This window comes from Sabethes cyaneus, chromosome 2 (assembly GCF_943734655.1).
Source record: "Sabethes cyaneus chromosome 2, idSabCyanKW18_F2, whole genome shotgun sequence".
Taxonomy (NCBI): domain Eukaryota; kingdom Metazoa; phylum Arthropoda; class Insecta; order Diptera; family Culicidae; genus Sabethes; species Sabethes cyaneus.
In genome coordinates this window covers 215,208,390-215,228,999 of record NC_071354.1, presented here as the reverse complement: position 1 = coordinate 215,228,999, position 20,610 = coordinate 215,208,390, and the positions used below count along the sequence as shown (strand labels likewise).

General features: G+C 42.4%; 3 protein-coding genes across 3 annotated transcripts; 1 reads left to right on the top strand and 2 right to left on the bottom strand.

Annotated features, from left to right (window-relative positions):
* Positions 1-3,856: 3,856 nt before the first annotated feature.
* Positions 3,857-5,623, top strand: LOC128738937 (putative serine protease K12H4.7). The gene is made up of 2 exons (XM_053834432.1): positions 3,857-5,086; positions 5,139-5,623. The coding sequence occupies exons 1-2, from the start codon at positions 3,979-3,981 to the stop codon at positions 5,558-5,560; spliced, it is 1,530 nt and encodes a 509-aa protein (XP_053690407.1). The 5' UTR covers positions 3,857-3,978; the 3' UTR covers positions 5,561-5,623.
* A 48-nt stretch (positions 5,624-5,671) lies between these two features.
* On the bottom strand, positions 5,672-8,338 carry LOC128736634 (cilia- and flagella-associated protein 52). Its single transcript, XM_053831122.1, has 7 exons — positions 8,284-8,338; positions 7,863-8,226; positions 7,702-7,805; positions 7,224-7,639; positions 6,952-7,130; positions 6,054-6,882; positions 5,672-5,989 (listed from the first exon to the last, which is right to left on the bottom strand). The coding sequence occupies exons 1-7, from the start codon at positions 8,336-8,338 to the stop codon at positions 5,672-5,674; spliced, it is 2,265 nt and encodes a 754-aa protein (XP_053687097.1).
* A 4,650-nt stretch (positions 8,339-12,988) lies between these two features.
* Positions 12,989-15,103, bottom strand: LOC128736633 (zinc finger protein 271-like). Its single transcript, XM_053831121.1, has 5 exons — positions 14,298-15,103; positions 14,026-14,233; positions 13,794-13,963; positions 13,596-13,737; positions 12,989-13,519 (listed from the first exon to the last, which is right to left on the bottom strand). Exons 1-5 carry the CDS (start codon positions 15,101-15,103, stop codon positions 12,989-12,991), a joined length of 1,857 nt encoding a protein of 618 aa, XP_053687096.1.
* Between the last annotated feature and the right edge of the window lie 5,507 nt (positions 15,104-20,610).

The window sequence follows — 20,610 nt, the reverse complement described above, 5'->3', positions numbered from 1 at the left end:
CGGGACCCGACTTTACTTCGCTCGCTCGCTGGACTTTTTTTTATGGATGTGGTATAAAAAATAACACGAAGCGTTTGTTCCAAATCCGACACCGCTGTCGTTGTCGGTATTAGAGACTGCTCTGGGGATAGACGAGCATACACTCATAGCGAATAATTCTTTTTCGTTATATTCCAAGCAATAAGTGCGCCGAAGAGACCGAAACGATTTAATGCAAAATAGCACTTTTATGAGCGATATCGCACTTTGGATGGTACAATTTTCTTTGCAATTGGCAATATTTAATGAACACAAAAAATTCATCCAGTTCCAACCCGGATTATCTGCTGTAGCCCTGGCATGGGCATAGTATCGTTCAGCTGATCATTACCAGTTTTATTAACTTAGGCCAAGAGGATTCGCTAGCCGACACGAAGTGGTGATACAGGAGCAATGAAATGTGCAGTGGACAAAAAAGTGCCCGGTTAAGTCAACTATCCTCCGGTGTTTCTTTTTGCACATCGAATGGCGGTATGCGAGGTCTGCAAAATTCAAACTGTTATAGATGTTATTGAATATGAAAGTTGTTCGTTTGTTACATTTTGTGTGTCAATATATTAAATACATTAACTTATTTTCATCTAAAATTTTAGAAGAATCTTAAGAAATGCCACAAGTGGTCGGTAATAATCTGACCGAAAAAGATTAACTTGATCAATCCCGATTGCATGAGTGAATAACTAAAACGATCAAATGGTATTTTTTTGGCAAAATTAAGTGAAATATGATGCTAAGATATATAGTATTTATATATTTAATAGAGTTGATCGATGTTATACAATTGTTGAAGCAGGCACATCCGTGCAGCTTTACGGTTACGTTACAAATGTCTTTCAGATTTGAAAATTTCGGAATTTATTGCTTTTGTTCGTTTGATAAACCCTTGAATGTGTGTATTAAATATTTTATCTTTGATCCCCTCGAAACATTTCTTGCGACCGGAATTGGCAAAATAGTCTTTAATGTAGCCTTTCATACCACTTCAGGTTTATTTTGTTACAGAAATGTTTTTTTTTAGCAATGCATAGCATATAATTGGAATGGTGTACAGTTTGCTATTAGGAATAGTAAGAGCACTTCGAATATTTTTCTTTGATTTTACAAAAATTAAATTAAACCGCAGCGACGATGAACGTATCTCCTGAAATAAACTATTCGTGCATAATAATTCAGCTTCATGATCATGGTCCTGTAGCTTCTACCACTCTACTATGACCACATTTTTGTTGCTCAGTAACCCTCTAAACCCTCTTCGAAAAGGCGTTCGACCGACTCAATCACGAAAACATCTGGGGCGCACTTAGGCGTAGAGGAGTTCCAGATAAGCTAGTCCATCTCATCGAGGCTCAGTACGAGGCGTTCTCGTGCAAGGTTTTGCACGACGGCGTCTTGTCCGACCCCATAAGGGTTACTGCTGGCGTGAGACAGGGCTGCATTTTATCACCGCTTCTGTTTCTCATCGTTATGGATGAGATATTAGTTGGAGCAATTGACAGTAGACCAAATCGAGGATTGCCTTGGAATCCTCTAACGATGGCGCAGCTAAATGACCTCGACCTAGCCGACGACATTGTCTTGCTCGCACAACGCCGAAACGATATGCAGAGCAAGTTAGACGACCTCTCCGAGAGCTCCCAGGCAGCAGGTCTCACAGTCAATGTAGCGAAAACTAAGTCTATGGTAGTGAACACTGACAATTCCACCAACTTTACAGTAGCGGGACAACAAGTTGAGCAGGTAGCCGTCTTTCAATATCTTGGTAGCCAAACAACGCCCGATGGTGGTACCAAGACTGATATAGCCACACGGATCAGGAAGGCCAGGGGTGCCTTTGCAGGTCTGCGAAACGTATGGTGCTCAAACCAGATCACTCTACGTACGAAAACCCGAATCTTAATTCAAACGTTAAATCCGTACTGCTGTATGCCTGCGAAACGTGGTGCGTCTCAGCGGAGACAACGCAAAAACTGCAGGTATTCATTAACCGGTGCCTGCGATATATTATTCGTGCCTGGTGGCCTGATAATTGGATATCCAATGAGGAACTCCATCGTCGGTGTCATCAACGGCCGATAGCCACAGAAATTCGTGAGCGTAGGTGGAAGTGGATCGGACACACCTTGAGGAAAGGAGCGAACGAGGTTTGCAGAGCAGCACTCGACTGGAATCCACAAGGACAGCGTAGAAGAGGCAGACCCAGAGGCTCATGGAGACGGAGCTTAGCCAACGACATCCGGGCTGTAGACGAGAACCTGTCCTGGCGACAGGTAAAAGCCATGGCGGGTAACCGTCAGCAGTGGAGATCTCTGATTTCATCCCTTTGTTCTGCCGGACCGGCGGACATGGACACATAAGTAACCCTCTAATATAGTTCGGATGACGTTGAAGGGATTTGAGATGTTTCGATGCTGAATCCGTCTGAAATAAAATACGTAATTAGTTCTGCGCTTCGAAGCGGCCTGAACAAATTCAGTCGACTTGCAATTCTTCACCCATTCATTACAGTTTTCCGTTTCATTTTTTTGTTTTGCTATAACATAAAAATTGTACTTACATGTTTTCGCAAATCGGAAATTGTAAAACGATTTTCCATAATTTTTACCATCAGTTAACACGTTTTCTGTCCATGCAGAATTGCAAGCAGTATGAAACACTTGTAAGATTTTGACAAGCTGTCCGAGCTGACAGCGAATACAAACGTCACTTGATGAGTTGTCAGTTTGTACTTTTGACATTAGCGATCGCTTGTTTGAATTGGCGGTTACTCTCGAGTTAAAAATATGTTGCTTGTGTCATGTCAGTTCGTCAGTGGCTATACCTATAAGGAAGGAAGGAAGAAAGAAAGGAGAAAACAAGATAAGTACAAGCCATCTTATTCTATATTCACCAAGTACATAATTATAATGAGCCAAGTTCTGTCACTCTTCTTCCTCCTCATTAATTCATAATCACCAACGCATTATGGCGCTAGTGTTATCCGCAAGGATTCTTTTATCATTATCACAACCACCTTATCTCAGCCCTGGACAGACTTGGCTCTAACTGCCCCACCTCGTGCTGCAAGCAGAAACAGAACAGAACATCTTGGGAACAAACATTTTTTTGTTTGAAATATTGAAAGAACAGTTAATTTAAAGATGATTCCCAGGTTTATCTTAAAAGTGGTGAAAAGTCAGATGGGACTGTTATGCATTTACGGGCAGTACAGAAGCTACCCTTAAACAAAAATGTTTATTGGATAATGCGTATGGTTACTTGGGCAGCCAGCAAAGCCAATCCCTTCAAAGCTTGCTCTGCTTTATCTGCCTACCCTCCCTTCGCTTTGGATTAAAATTAATTAAAACATAACGACGAACGTGGCAAATGAACTTCTGAGTTTAAAATCACATAAAAAAATATAGTTGAACGTGGTTGAACAACGCGTTGAACAATCAGTTTTTGAGCATTGTAACATATTTCTTTCCCAGGGTACCGCGGGTGTATACCGTGTAAACTGAAATTCCGGCGAGATGGACCAAGTCTGGTCTGAGCCCATCAGAGTACTTTGAAATGTTTGAAATACGACAGAAAAAAAACTGAAATTGCGATTTTTGGCCATTTCCTTCATACTTTATTACAGTGTGTCGTTTGTCATTCGGATTATTTCGGGTGCCGTTCAACAATCGACGACATGCATGACGTATTGACGTCGATGCGGCGTCCATTCGGCTTTTCTTAAACAAACGTAAACAAAATAGTATTTAAATTTCAAGCAAAAACACTCGTGCAGTCGTGCTCTTGTTCTACTTACTTGTGAAAAACGCTTATAAAACCAACAATCAAAGGTCAACGTTTTACTACCGGTTGCGCTATCTCAAGAAAAGATTTTACTGTTTATTCGACACACAGCGTTAGTTAGAGTTGCTGCTTCTGCTAGAATAGTCAATGGTGTTTATGTGAATGTTTAAAATGTTCGTGAAAGGGTGGCTACTATTGAGTGTATTCCTCATAATTGCGGTGTATAATCCAGTTAAGTGCATCAGGCGGTTTTGGAGAGGCAAGCATTTTTCGGTCGATACTACTTCCTTGCGGCATGAATCGTCATTCCAAGGTTTCTCCCATAACGATGTTCAAACGCTTTGGTTCGAACAGCTTTTGGATCACAACGATCCTACCAATTCGGCTACTTGGCAGCAGCGGTATTACGTGAATGATAAGTATTTCAATGCAACAAGTGGTAATGCACCGGTATTTTTAATGATCGGAGGCGAGGGAGAGGCTACTGCCCGTTGGATGACTGAAGGGGCCTGGATTCATTATGCCGAAGAGCATGGGGCGTTGTGCTTTCAGCTTGAACATAGATTTTACGGTAAAAGTCATCCGACCGAAGATCTAGCAACGGAAAATTTGGCTTTTCTTACATCCGAACAAGCACTGGCTGATTTGGCTTACTTCATAGAAGCTATGAACGGAAAATTTCAGCTGACACCGCAAAATTTGTGGATTGCTTTTGGTGGTTCCTATCCGGGATCTTTGGCTGCTTGGTTGAGAGAAAAATATCCTCACTTGGTACATGGCGCGGTCAGTAGCAGTGGACCTCTGTTGGCGAAAATAGATTTCAGTGAGTACTTCCAAGTGGTGGTGGACTCCCTGGGACGCTACTCAAAGCAGTGCGTTGAGGATGTTAAAAGCGCCATGAGTCAGGTTGAGCTTATGCTGAAACATATGATTGGTCAGAGGAGCCTTACCGAAAAGTTTGTTCTTTGTGATCCGGTTGAGAAATCCATAACCAATCCGCTTGATATTACAAGTCTATTTGAAGCGATTGCTTCCAACTTTGCCGGTGTGGTGCAGTATAACAAGGATAACAGTCCTCACGCTAAGATTACTATCGATCAGGTGTGTGACGTGATGACCAACCAAACCGTTGGGGTTCCTGTTTCACGGTTGGCTAAAGTAAATGAAATGATTCTGAAGCAAGACGGTGAGAAGTGCTTGGAATACGTGTACGATAGCCAAGTGAAGCAGATGCAAAATATTTCCTGGAAGGCGGAAGTTTCGAATGGAGGTTGGTAGCTGAATTTTAGGAAATATATTTTATTTTCATTGTATTTTTTTAGCTCGTCAGTGGACCTATCAAACTTGCAATGAATTCGGATTCTATCAAACATCTGAGCAGCCGGAGTCTGTATTCGGGAACAGATTTCCAGTGGAATTCTTTGTGCGTCAATGCACAGATATCTATGGACAAAAGTTTAACGCCCAAACGTTGAACCGGGCTGTGTATAGAACCAACACAAACTACGGAGCTCTCAATCCTGCGACTACAAATGTGTTGTACGTGCACGGCTCCATTGATCCATGGCATCGATTGGGTTTGATCGAAAGCAACGATATCCACACGCCGACCATATTTATCGATGGAACAGCTCATTGTGCCAACATGTACGAACCTAAGGAGGATGATTTTCCGCAATTGAAGGCTGCACGTGTGCAGATCAATTCCTTTATCGGAAATTTACTCCAGGTAAGCTCGAGATAAAACACCCAAAAGTTTATTGATATTCTGAATACATGACTTATATACTCTCTCTTCACAATTGAAAGACTTGTAGAAAAATAGATTTTTGTTGTTACTGTAGTAGAAAATCAATTATTCAAATATTTGCGATTTTTGAGAGTGAACAGACCGCGTTTCGAGCAGCTCCTGCTGTTGGGCATCATCGGCTAGGGTTGTTACGTCCACGCGAGGGTCTATAGTCGGCTGGACCGTCATGTCCACATTTGGACATTTCGCGATCTGACTGGAGTGAGTTGATCGCGCAGATTCGATTTCGCGTACATTTTCGTTCGAACTTTTTCCCACCACCAGTTGAGTGCATGGTTTATGTTTGGTTGCACTATCTGCGGTTCCCTTCCGAGTACTGACCCCGCTGTTAGCTTCCTTCGTGGATATTTTAATGTGATATTGCTGCAATTAGATATCAAATCAAACTGTTAATAAACATCACCTGGCATAAATACGGCAATCTTACCTCCGGAACTGTCCATACGAAAATTCCCCCATCTGTGGATCCGGTGACCAAAAACTTTCCATTCGGGCTATACCGTGCAGACGTTATCGCACTAGCGTGCCCAATACCGACCGCTACTTCCATTCCGAGTTGGTAGTTCCACAGACGCACAACCTGATCCGTTCCGGCTGAGACAAAGTACTCTCCCGTCATATTCATGTCAATGGCGTTAATCGGACCGGACTTTGATCCTTCCACCTCCCGTACTAGGCTGCCATCGAAAGATTCCCAGTAACTAATTAGTTTGTCCGATCCAGCGGTCAAGATCTGCACTCCAGTTGGATAGTACTGAGCTGCGATAAATTGTGTGTGGGCGAAAATAACATGCTTTCGTGTCAGTCGAATCAAATCCCAAATGACGCACGATCCATCGCGCGATGCAGAAACCACCTCGGTATCGAAGCTGTTAATGTGAACAGATTCGATTGGCCCGTAGTGCTCCTTCAGTACACCAATCATGCTCTGCACGTATGGTTCGATCTTCCATACGCGAACCTGCCCCTCAATACCTCCGCTGACCAAAATTTTTCCGTTGCTCGTCACAGCGACCGACGAGCAGCCCTTGTTATGAGCATTTGGTATGGCGTAAATAAGCTTGCCGGTTAGCGGAGTAAAGGCCCGTATTACTCCATCGTTCCAGGCTGAAATTATACTTTTGCCATCGCGGCTGAACACGATCGAGGAGGAAGCAAAATTCGGAACCACGATGCGTAGTAGTTCCTGCATTCGTGACGTGGACCAAATGCGTATTGACTCGTGACTCGAAGTAGCAAATACCAACGAAAAGTTGCTGAAAACCAACATGCTCCATTAGTAAAGCGAAAATACCAGATTCGTAAATTAAGCTCTGTATACTAACTATGGAAAAGCGATATCATAAACGGCATTTGTGTGGCATGTCTTTAACAACCTCAAACTAGAACCAAAGCATTGAATTTCTAGAGAGTAAATTTCGCAACCGTCCGTGCCGATCAGCAGTGTGCACTGATTAACTATCTGAAGAGAGGTGATGACACCACCAACTTTGGTCGATTGGAGCTGAAATAATCATACAGCAGAAGCAATGAAAAAATTGAATTCCTATTGGGCAGCCAGTTTGAAAATTTCGTCCAATATCTACGAATACATTACCGATTTGAACTGCGGCCAGGTAGGACTGTTGTAGTTTTTGAAGCTCACGCCCCTCTCCTGTACCATATCTATAATGCCATCACCTGCTCCAATAATCAATTTTCCATCCGGTAGTATCAACAGATCACGCACTCCGTAGTGGTACTTTTCGCAATCTTTCCCGACCGGTTTTCTTGGGTTGTGCTTACCGAAACATCCAAGCAAAACTGGAACCTTATCCTGAGCCGGTGCATTCGGGTTGGTGCTTACATTCAGTCCAATTTTAACAACATCTCCACTCATTGTTCCTACGTAGAGTATGTTGTCGTTCTCAGTTATACGCATACCGGTAAACTCCCGACGGAGTTTACCGACCGCCACATCCTGAACATTCAATCGTTTTCTGTCTCTATCAATGTGCCACACGCGAAGATTCTCTGAAATGTAAATTATCCATTCCAACGATGATGCAGGGATGATGCACGGTTAAAATACTTACGATCACCGCCAGAAACAAACGTGGTCCAGCGTTGGTTCAATGCGCAAACTTTTGTTGCATCGCCAGTCGTTTCCTTAGTTGCAATGGTACCGCAAATGGCCATACTAAAAAAAATGTTTTCTTTTACAAGCTAGTTCAGAAGCCACCAAAAACCATCCTACTTCTGCTCAATATCCCACACAATGATCGACCCGCAATCCTTCCCGCCCAGGCTGAGCAAATACTGTTCATTGCAGGAAAAACACAACGACTGCACCTTAACTCGGTGCAGTTCATGGCGAGAAATCTCCTTCCGACTCTGCCAGTCCCAAATTATCACGAACGCTCGAAATCCCATGTGGTTGGTCTGGCCGGAGGCGACCATTTTTCCATTTGGCGAAATATCAACCGTTGAGATTGTATTCGTGTGTCCCCGCAGGAAGGTCTGCCTATTCGATTCCAATTCATAAATCGATATTTCATTGCCCAAAGGAAAAACCAAATGCTTCCCGTCCGGATGGATTCGCAAGCCCGCAATAACGTGTCCTAAAAATGTAAAGGAACGGAATTGTACGATGTAATTTGTGTATTACCTTAAATTACCATCGAAGCCAATAATTGCTGCTGGTTCTAAATTGATCACTTCCGGGGATGCCATTGATTTTAAACTCTTTTTAAAGATATCTTCGAAGGAGGGCCTTTGTTTGCTGAATATAAAAAGTTAGAAGCTTGTTTGCATTTGTAAACATAAAAACAAATACCTGCTAGGATACCGGCTTCTCACATAGCAACGGTTGTCCTGTTAGGAAACCGTTGGTTTAGTCATGCGCGCCCAAGCAAAACTAGACCGAACCACGTGTTGCTTGCATAAACACACCTAACCACGAGTTGCATGTCGTTGCTGGTTGTTTCGGTTGAGCAGAGCAAACTGTTGAGTTCACCCGGAATGAACCCAGCTTGACTGGTTACCTTGTCAAAATCTTTTCTCAGTTTGTTGATAATTCCATCGGTCTGGTGAAACTAGGCCTTTCACCGTGGATCTTGTAAACCTTGTCTCCTTTGCGACACTTTTCCTGTAAAGCTACGATGCCGAATTTACGAGGCTCAAGCTGTTCGACCAACAGACGATCGTCACCTGCGAAGTTTAACGATCTGCAGCTACTAATTTACTTATCCTGGTGCGATGTCCGTCAGGATTTGACCTGCATAATAATGTTGCGCCAGCAAACTCGGTCCATGGCTGTCCGTCTTCAATTTCTCGACTGTTCCACACTTTCCCGGGCATACTCCACTCGGTCTAACCGAGCACGCTGCGCACATCTGCATCTGGTACCAGCCGGTTTCGAGGCAAAACCCATTTTTGCGGGGCATTCTCACATCATATCCCGCCCATTGTACCCTTCCAGCTTTACCATCTTTTTGGATGCTGGGTTCGCCGAAAAGCTGCGTCAGCTCCTAGTTCATCCCTCTCCTCCATACACCGCTGTCACATATACCGGCCGGTGCTTTCCGGTGTTATTAGCGTTTTATACATCGTACATTTGGTACGGGGATGAAGCTTACCAGACCTTAGGGTCTTGTGGAGACCGTAGTAAGCACGACTTTCGGCAATAATACGTCTGCGTATTTCTCTGCTGCAGTTGTTATCCGACGTCATCAACGACCGACCCGATGTATACAAATTCGTTCACCACCTCGAACTCGCCCTCGTCGACTACCAACTTTTACTGCTTCACGTTTCAGTTTGGTACACTGTTCAGCAACCGCCTGGAACGTTCTTCCCACAATGTCCACCTCCTCAGCGAAACAGATAAATTGGCTAAATTTATTGAAGATCGTATCGCGCATGTTAAAACTCGCCCTTTTCAGAACACCTTCTAGCGTGATGTTGAACAGTAGACAGGAAATACCATCACCTTGTCTAAGTCCCCTGCGTGTTTCAAACGGGCTTGATAACGAACTTGATATCCTCACACAGCACTGTGCATCATCCAGCGTGGCCTTAATCATTCTTGTCAGTTTGCTGGGAAAGCTGTTTTCGCCCATAATTTTCCACAGCTCTTCACGGTTGATAGTATCGTACGCGGCTTTGAAATCTATATGAATAGGTGGTGCGTAGGGACTTGGTATTCGCGACACTTTTGGAAGATCTGTCACAGCACAAAGATTTGGTTCGTTGTCGATCGCCCGTCTACAAAACCGGCTTGATAACTTGGTAGCGGCGACTGACGGCTAAAAATGATCTAAGAAAGCACTTTATAGACGGTGTTGAAAATGGTGATCGCTCGATAATTCTTACAATTCAACTTGTCGCCCTTGTATATTGGGCATATTACTCTCTTTTCACTCTTCCGGTAGCTGTTTAGTATCCCGCGCCATTCAGTGCCGCTTCCACCATTCGATCACCTCACGTTCATCCGACAAGATTTCCCCGTCTTTATCTCGACAGTCGACATGTTTCGGCTCGCGGCACAGTTTTTGCGGGATACGCAGAGCCGTAGCGTGACATTGCGGCGCCCTTGGCGGAAGCCCAATTTGGCGCCCCTCGTTTCCTAAATCAGTGTTTTCTTCTGGTTTATCATTTTTTCGGTTTCGTCTCTCATCCAATATTTCGCTGCACTTAACGTATATATTAGAAAAATGGACTCATTTCGGATGGCGATGAAAAAAATACACAAGCTAATTCAATGAAATAGATTTTCTTGAAATCTTATGTTAATTAAGCCTTCTATAACAATGTTTCGAAGCCCTGCCAAATGGCTTTACCGCGGTTCATCGGAACTTTCGCTGTGGCCGATCAAAAGTTAGACGTTGGCATATTATTCAACTCTTTCGTGACCTTGGCGATCAGCTCCTTCTCCATTTTGGCAACAAAATTATCGAAGTAAATGCTCTGTTTGAGCTTCGCCTAAAGATTTCCTATAGGTTGCAGTTGGGGGACGTTGGGAGATTTGGTGATTGTCGTGACAACGTTTATCTTTAGCCGGTTCATCTCCTCCAATAATCACTTAGGATAATGGACCGAGGTCAGGCCCGCCAAAAGACCACATCCTTTACGATACTTCTTGATGAAGGCGGCAACTTCCGGTAGGTATTTCGTTCTATATCTTCGTATCTTCTTATTCACTGTAAACCCCGAACGAAAGAACAGCGGCTTGAGCATTCTCTTCTCGCTGATCGCCAGCCACGGAAAGATCATCTTCGGGAACTTGGGGCGGAAGAAATACTTGACGTCATCACTTGCCTTCTTGGTTGGGGATGCAAAGTACTCGGTCCTCTGCCAGTCATTGCCATCCAGCGTCAAGTAGTTTCCGACATTCATTATGACTACGACATCGTGTTTCGCCGAAAATATTTTTTTCACCAGCAACTTCAGCCGTCCTCTAGGCGATTGACTGCTACTCAGACACAGTCAGTCTCTACTGGCGTACCCGCATAAGATCTGATGTCAATTTTGGACAAGTACTTCTTCACCGTTTAGCCGTTTGTTCAGACCTCCCAGCCAAAGCTGCGGACCGATGAGACCACCTTGCTCTCGTTCTTCAATTTTCAGCTTCTGCTGCACGTTACGGTCGCGCAATACTGTCGAGCGTTCGGAACCAGGCTTCTGTTCAACGCTTCCGGCTTTTTCGCGGGGGAGGATGTTATAAATGCCAGATTGCTTCTATTCAGCAGGTACGAAGTGCTTCAACATGTCCAACTTCTTCGCTACGGGGTGGAGCTGGCAGTACGAACAAAGCATCAAGGGCAGTTGTTTGACTGTTTTTGCCTGTCAACTGATCAACTGATAACATGGCATTTAAAATTGCTAAAATCCGTCCAGTTTTTGCTAATGCATTACTGAATATAAGCCCTTTTTAGCCAGTCTGGTCAACCCCTCGCTACGGCACTAGAGATACGTTCAGTTTCTTGCAGAATTTACGCGTTTCCTGAGAGCGATACAGCTGTTCCATATCCTCGCACTCCATTTCTTCCAGGCGGCGCTTCTTATCCCGGAAAACGTGGGTTTGCTGACTTCGAATCTTTCTATATCGTTCCACGTTTTGATGGGTCCCCTGCTGCAACATCTACTCCCGCGCTGCATTTTTCTCATCTAATAACCTCTGGCATTCCCCGTCGAACCAGTCGTTACGTTGCGTTACGTCATTGTACCCAATGGCACCTTCCGTTTCGCCGTTGTTGGGGTTGAAGGGCTTCACTTCGCTCTCCCTTAGCCGGCAGCGTAGCCTCAAGGTATTGTACGTACTCAGTATCTTGAGTTGTTCCAGATTATACCAGCCGTTCCCCAATCTTATTATAAATCCGTCGAAGGAGTCTAAAACGAAGTCTAAAAAGACCCTCTAAAATAATTCAAAGCTTTATTTTTTATTCTGGTAAACTCGTTCACACGATTGTTGGCTTGTCGTCATTTAAAAAAATAAAATTGACGAAAAAAAACTGATTTTATTGTAAATTCATTAGTGTATGTTGCAATTTAAAATATAATAATATCAATCATTACTCAGTGCTTTTATGTTTATCGTATACTTGTTTTCATTTTTATAGGATTTGAGATAAAATCATTTCATTTTTAACAATTCTGTGTAAAATAAAGAATTGGTCCTTTCAAAGCTTTACGATTAATTTAAAAAATAGGTAAAAATAGATAAAAAATAGGTAAAAAATAAATAAAAAATAGTAAAAATTATCTAAGGAATGTAACTGAAATAAATCATCGGGGCTAGGTTGTAAGAACAATAAATGTTGTGTCCAGTTTATAAAAATAGACTAATTCTAAATTGTTCTTATTATCCACATAGCTTAAAAGAAGCTATACATTTTTTTTCGTTGTTAATACATATTCTTATTCCGCGAAACAAAAGCCGTTGCGTTGAAAAAAATCTCTGTTTGCATTGCAGCTTGAAATCTGATTTCAAATTTTCTGAAAACGATGGTTTTGTAAATATATTGTAGCTATACAGTGCCCAATAAGGCAATGCCTTGTAAGCATTTATGTTAATAATAATTTCAGTCGAAAACAAAATATAAATATAATAATCAAAAGGGATTACTGAGTATATCGTGCTTAATCCTAGCAAAGGCAAAATGTGCCAAAAATATCGTATCAGTTTAATTTACTCTTCGTTTCTAAAAACAATTAAACAAAACCCTGTTACTGTTAATAAATTCTTCCCTGTTTGTATTGCAACTTGAAATCTAATTTAAAACATTTAAATACTGATCATAAAAATATCACTCATTGTGCAGTAACCTGTATACTTTAGTAGCTACTTTTTTCAAACTTATTCTATCGTATACGTTTGTTTTTTTAACAATTCTGTGAAAAACAAAGAACTGGATCCCTCGGGCCATAATCAAAGGTTGTATTGAATCCACCCATATCGGTCAGTTGAATGTTTCCCGGCAAACCAATATAGATTTGCATTTGATCCATTTGCTGAACTACTGGCATTTGAACGCCAGCAGCATATTGAAAACCTGTATTGAAACAAACAGTGTTCGTAAGCTGAGAACATTCTGCATAACCAGTGTTGCAGATATTCGTTGGTTCTTTGTCCGGAACAGGAGCTGCAGTTTCTACAGCATAGCTTGAGACCATGCTAAAGTCAGTAGTGTTTGTTAGTTGTGAACCGATCGCTGGTGCAACCGGAGGTTGCACAAGAACCTCTGGTTTTTCCTGCGGTGGGTTTTGAGGATTTACAATACTATTGAGGTCAGTGTCAAAGCTAGGCATGTTAACCGGTGGTGTACTCTCTGTTGAACCAGTACATTTATGCTTCATTTTTTGAGATCTATTTGGGAAAACAGTATCACATTTGCGACACATCTCAATGCGTTTCTGAAAAAATAGGCAGTAAACACATTAAATGTTTATTTGGTTTATTCACTTTAAACGTAAAACGTCTAAATCGTACCCTGGTAGCTCTAAGCGTTCCCAGCAGTTGACCCGGTATTGGCTTAACCCGCGCGTTGATCGTTGTGCCATGTTTAACAAACATATGCTTGTTGAAGAACTGATGATTACGATGGTCCCTGTTGCAACAGAAGTAGTCGTCTCTGAAATAGTGAATACAATAAGTACTCAAAACTCTCAAAAACGTAACTTATTTTACCTATACGTAATACACACGTGACCGGCCATCAGCTCATCTGACGCAAACACGTCTAAACATGTGCCGCACTCCAATTTTTGAGGGCTTGTGTGGCGCAATTTATGCTGTTTCAAATTATCTTCACCTTCAAAAGGCAGCACGCAAATGTCACACACAAATCGTACCTGAATCTAAAAGTACCGCACAAATACATGATTCCTGGGGCAAGAGGAAAACCCTATCATAAAATTACCCCATGAATATGCTCGACATGATCCAGCATTTTCCCTCTATTGTCGAAACTAGAAGTGCAGTACTCGCACTCAACCCGTAATCCATCATGCACACTTAGACGGTGCTTCCGTAGATCACTACCGGTTTTGAACCGTTTGTTGCACACCGTACATGGATGTTCGTAAATATCTTTGTGATGCGTTTCGTGTAATTGTAGTATATCTTTTCTAAAAAACAATCACAGTTTAATCAAACCGTAGGTATAAACAGTAATGGTGACTTCTATGTTACCTGCGAAAGCTCAGACCACATGTTTTGCATTGGAACCTTTTCTCGGCACTATGGATGCATTGAATGTGCAGATTAAGATCCGTTTTAGTATTGCAAGCTTTTTTACAGTACGGACAGAGGAAGCTAAGCTGATTCTTGTGACGCTCCATATGATATTTCAGTTCTGTTGCCGAAGCGGATCGTTTGCCGCAAATTTCACAAACAAACAAAGCGTGATTTTTGTGAAAGTGACGATAACGAAGCTGACGACAGGTGAATGTCTCAGCACAACCTGCACCTCTGCAGTAGTACAGGCGTGATTGTTTTGTGGTTGTACTTTTCGGTTTGTCGTCATGTTTTGCTTGGTGCTTGATAAAGGACAATTCATAGCGGGTGCCAAACGAGCATTTGGAACATTTCAAGGGGACCTCAGTTTTCTGTCGGGACGTCTTCTTATTTGCTTCCGGTGGTTGATCTTTATCGACGGTTTGATCTGGTTTGATAGATGCAGTTGGGCTAACAGCAGGACTCACCTTACTGGTTTTGGTATTGGTTTTGGCCTTCGCAGATTTCCTAACTTCTTTCGGCTTAGGTTTTATTCTGGGCGATATCCTGATCCTTTTGGAATCTGGAACCTGGCATTGTGCATCGCTTGGTTGAGGCTTTGGGTCTTCGAGTTCATTTATCGGTGGCAATTCACTGGCGATAACTGTGTCGGAATCAGCATTAAGTTCATTAACATCCACGATTTTTTCGCCAATTCGATATTCTGTAATAGAAGCTATATCGTACGATGGAAACTCATCTAATAAATCCTTGATTCTCATTTTGTTTTTTGAACAAAGTTGTAGATTTTTCACTAGCGCTGCTAATTGCTTACGTCTGTGTTTAAACAAATCTCTAATTGGTTTTTCATTGCGATGTTTCAACTCAATCAGTGCATTTATGAGCAAATGGGTAGTAATTAATTTGGTCCGATACTTGGCAAACACTTTTAGGGGTTCTAAACAGTCCATACACATCATCTGTGGCATCAGCTTATTACGGGACTGTAAATAAATTAAATATATTTCTTTCAACGTTTAGCATTTATTTATTGAGCAATTACCTCTGGTATAATAAACGTAGCTACCGTAAGAAATTCGCGAATACTTCCATCAAGCAGTGAATCCTTAGTATCAAGTGAAAGCATTTTTTCTTCATCGCTTTTTGGCTTAAAACAAATCCAGCATACATAAGGAAACTTTTGCAGTTTGAAGACCCCCATTTTGGCTACTGAGAATAAAGATTGTTAAACGTAAATCAATGCAGCATTCACAAAAATTATTAGAAATTTCACCTCGCTTTCCAATTTTCTATTGCATTGCACTGATTGAGATTGAACTGTAGCACGGTGCGTGCACTGCGCCGTGGAGTGGATAACGGTTTGTTTTTTGCTTTTTTGTATACGTGTTTTGACGTTCCATCATAAACAACAACTTGTTGCGCCGTATGTGGCATTTGAATAGTACGTAACACAAAGCAACAAAATAAAATCTGATGGATAAAGAACTCTTCAATCCGCGGCTTTCTGAACCTTCTTAAAAAGAGTTTTTTTAGGTTTTTCGTATCTTTTGGGATAGAATTCTTGTAATTTTATTAACCAATGAAACAAAATTAAAAGTTTCGTACCCATGCGTAACGACGTTGAAAGTGAATGGAGCTATCCGATTGCTGCTATTCCGATTCCGGAACTTTTGATTTTGTTTTCTACATCGGAGCGCACTTAGAAGTACGAGAAATGTACATGTAACAAAAAGTGCTAACCTTTAAATTAACCGATCAGAAATTTTTCTATGCATCGATTGATACAGAGAATAAAATAGAAAATTGATCACTTTTGAAATGAGCATAAGTATCAGGTACTATCATGAATTAATGAGTAAACCAGGCCCGATGTATAAATAGTTAATATATTAATGCTAATTTTTAAGAACAGGTCAACAAATGAGTTGGCTGAAGAAGCAGTTGAATCGCTCACGTAGAGTTTGGTGCGATAGGTGGAAATCGAATATGGATGCTATTTTGTCAAACGTCCTCAGGAGGGCTCCGTTTTGGTACGGTAATGTGACATCCTCAGCATAGCGGTATTTCGTAGGGAACTAGGACATTATGAATTCGCTCAAGAATTTGATGGCAGTCTATTTTTCCTCGCATACCGTCGACTTATCCGAGAGTATCCAAGTGGATCAGCAGGCATGGGTTTTCGTAGCTCGGTAAGTGGCAAGGATTTCGCCAGGGCAACCGACGAAGAGCAAACGCAGAAAGCACCACTGGACGGATTCGATTCGTTCAGAACTGTTGTGGTGGTTCGGGTTCCAGACCGCAGAACAGGGTACCCCAGAGTCGATCTGACCAGGAAGCAGTAGGAATGCTTTTAAGCAGTAGACGTCTGTGAAACTTTTGGCGCTCCTAAAATTGAATCCCAGGGTTCTGGAGGATTTGTTGACGATATACGATATACGTTGTCTGTACGTTAGCGTCGTATCGAAAGTTACACCTAGGTCGTTGATATAATCGACCCGCTCGATAGCAGCGTGTAGTTAAAAATAACAGCATCTTTTTTTACGTGAGAAGGATATTACAGAGCACTTTGAGGGATTTACAACCATTCTGTTTAAGGTGCACTGGGGGGGGGGGGGGGCTGTAGCCGCAAGGTAACCCAGTCTGCCTTGACAAGCGAGTGGTCGTGGGTTCGAATCTTAGTAGAATCAAGACATTCGATGTTAAGTGACTTTCACATGGGTTTATTCTCAGGCCCCTGCACATCCTTCCTTCTGCATTCTGCATTTACTAACAATGAAGCCTCTTGCCAGGGCAAGTTACAAGAGTGGTACTTGCTTGAGGTGCGAATGAAGCCTCTTGTCCAAGGACAAATTATAACTAGTCTCCACACTTCCTGGATCTAGAGCTATTAGATATTAGAGCTATTAGGTTAGGTTGAAAAGTAGGACAAAGCGTAGAAGGATAAAAGGGGTGAAAAACATCGACACTTTAAGCACGGATAATAAGCAGTTCGCCCACTCCATAGCGGTATTGCAAAAATAACGTAGTGCGGAACAACACCAGGATGATATCACAATAGATCAAAATGCTGGTCGTAGTGATAATATCCATACAAAAAAGGTATACTAATTAGCGAAGACATCCAGCTGGTGAGCTGGCAAAGAAGTGCGAGGCAGAGCGGTTCACGTCGTTGAAATATAGCAGTAATCTGAGCGGTCCGAGATGACAATTCGAGGTGGCACAGAATGTTCTGGATCCACAATCACCGATTGCAACCAACAGCTGACAATCTGTAAGATAAGAACGAAACATCTCGATGTTTAAAATACCCAGATCACTCAGAACTTGACCGTACGATGGGGCGTTGCTTGCGGTTGAAAACAAACAAGAGTGACCCGTTTGAACTGGTGATTTACTCTAACGTAATGATGCTGTAATGAGAGCATACGGTGTCTAGACAATGTTCGTAGAGCGGCTCTTTTTAATTATTTAAGTTTACGCCGTTCACTTGTTTACCAGGGAGCGCGTGTTCCGGATCGATTTATACTTTTTCCAGGACATGCCTATCAATGACATAGGGTATGTTGCTGCTTCGTCGTAATTACCTATTCCCGTCCTATCCAACACAAATTATTAAAAATAGCGATTTTTATGACACAAAATGCAAAATTAGTTATTCTCTAATATTTTAGTTTGTTGCCTCTCATACGCGATCAATCAAAGTCAGCTGAGATTTATTTAAATGCTTTTTTTTATTAAAGAATTCCCAGCAGCCAAATTTCCAACGTTTTTTCGTGCGACGAAGAAGAAAATGTCAACTATTCATTTCAATTTCCGTCATTCATAAAATGAAAATAACTCACGCAACGCATTGTTGTTATTCTGCAGCTGGGAAAACTTGCATAACCTACAGAAATTTAGTAGAACATTTGTCATGTCCTACACAAATACATGCGCGCTAGTTTCTTAAAAATTATTGTGATTTTTAGTTCGGACGATGAAAAATTTTGATGGACGGATTTTAAAACGGTACGACGAATTTAAGATATAAAGTCAGTTGCGTAAGTGAATTCAAAGGGCACGGATCGGAAGGTAAGTGTGTTTGAGTCAAATCAGCAGCAGAGCTTTTGGATATTGGATTATTCATTAAATCCACCTAAGAAATGATGAAAATTAGAGTGGCTTTCCTTACTACGACGGGAATTAGAAATAAACTCTACGACAAAACATTTGTGACATTTGGTTTGCGTGGCTGTATCGGCGTCGTTATCGTTAATGATGTTATCCCAATCCATTGATGATAAAAGAAGGCTGCGATGCTACGATGATCTGCTCTGAAAAAATTGTCCAAAACAGCAGCGGTGGTAGTGTCAAAATCGCTAGTGAGTTGTCTTCTACAGAGATGATTAACGGAGGTTGATGAGGTACATCTTTAACTAAAGACTGTGGAGCTGTTGAGATGAACTGTGCGGCATCTTGTGTAGCGAAGAAACAGAGGTTTTGGAAGGAGTACAGAAATGGCTGGATCGGGATACAGGAAACCGCATTGCGATTGGTCTCGGTCTCGGTTAGACCGATGATATCATAGCCGATATGAGATGAGATATGAAACGGCTATACGATAGTCAGTGACGCGAGACACCCATGGTGCCTACATTTTGGTAGAAGATCACATGCTGCCTTCGGTCTGGCAGTTCGCGGGAGATTACGGTCGTCAACGAATCGGTAGTCTTGTCTCGTCCATGGAAGGCAGTGTTGGCGTCTAATGACCTAGAAACGCAGAGCTGATCAGTGGTGCGATACGGGCCAGCAAATTTGTACTTGCCTTGAGTACAATTTTGGAAACCCCGTACCCCACTAGCTCCGTAATCCGTACAAGGCCCTGTTGGCAGCCGCTATCCGTCTTTTTACTTCACGGCTCACATCGTTGTCAAATATCACTAACGTAAACAAATTCGCCGACCACTTCAAAACTATCACCATCTATCACCACCATAGTTTCAATACCTGAAGGGCTGCCACGCTTTCTGCCAACCACCATATGTTTTGCTTTGGTGGAATTTATGATTGACCCTATCCTCGCAGCTTCCTTCTTACGATGCGTGTACGCCACTTCCAGCTCTACGGTTAACACCGAGGATACCGATGTCATCCGCGAACCCTAGAAGCATGTGAGATTTCGTGATGATGGTACCGCTTCTCTGCACCACTACCCCTCGAATGGCACCTTCTAGTGCAATGTTGAGCAAGCTTATAAGCTTGCTTCAAACCATCTAACGTTACAAACGAGTCCGATGGCTCGCCCGCTATTCTGACGCTTGTCTTTACTAGTCAGTAAACAAATGATGAGTCTGCAAGTTGCATTCCCGAAATTGACTGAAGATTTGTCACAAGGTGAAAATTTAGACCGCCGTGGAGCGTCTCTCGAAAACCGCACTGGTATCCGCCAATAAAGGTTTCCTTCAATCGTCCTGTTTCTGTTGACAGCTTAATCTTGCTCACCATTTAACAACAGTACATTGAAATGATGTTTTCAACACTTGGTCATCTCCGATATTTCAATAAAAGGAGTTGGAACGGCCTGGTTTCTGATTCCGTTGTTCGTATTAAAGAAGCTTCTCGTATCGTGCCTCTCGAAGCAGTTATCTGCCACCGCAAGAACGCGATTTCAGTGCTGGTTTTTCTTATGACGGTTATTCCTCGCTCTCGTCCGTCACTAGCTGGTACTCAGCGTTGAACCACTCACTGAAAGTGGCTGCAGCAGTAGTATCCAACAGTTCTTACGCAGTGAATGTGCTTCCACTGCTAGTTCAGGTTTTCTCCAACTTATTCATCGATCCGCTCCTCCTCCTTTCGCTGATAACCCTGGCATATTCACTCGTACTTTCCTCGTTGGTCTCGATTTGAATATGTTGGACAACCGAGCGCGAACCTTGCTTACCACGAGATAGTGCTCATCCGAAAAGTATAGCCCGTCAATCAGAACGTAGTCGATCTGAGGCCTCTTTAGGGTGTTTGTAGGTATGTAGGTATGCTGCAAAATAGTCATAGTTTACAGAATTGCTCCTTGACGTCATTAGGTTCGTCCGTGCGTACATATTTATTAGGCTGTGATTAAAGATGTTGCTTTCAAACCTCACCACGCATAGACGGCCATTAATGGACCTCCACCTAATGACACGCTTTATTTGTTTTCCATGTGGTACCAAACTGACTCCATGCTCTGTTTTATTGACGCCACTGACTATCGAGAGCGACACTCTTGTGAAACTGCATTAAATCTGGTACT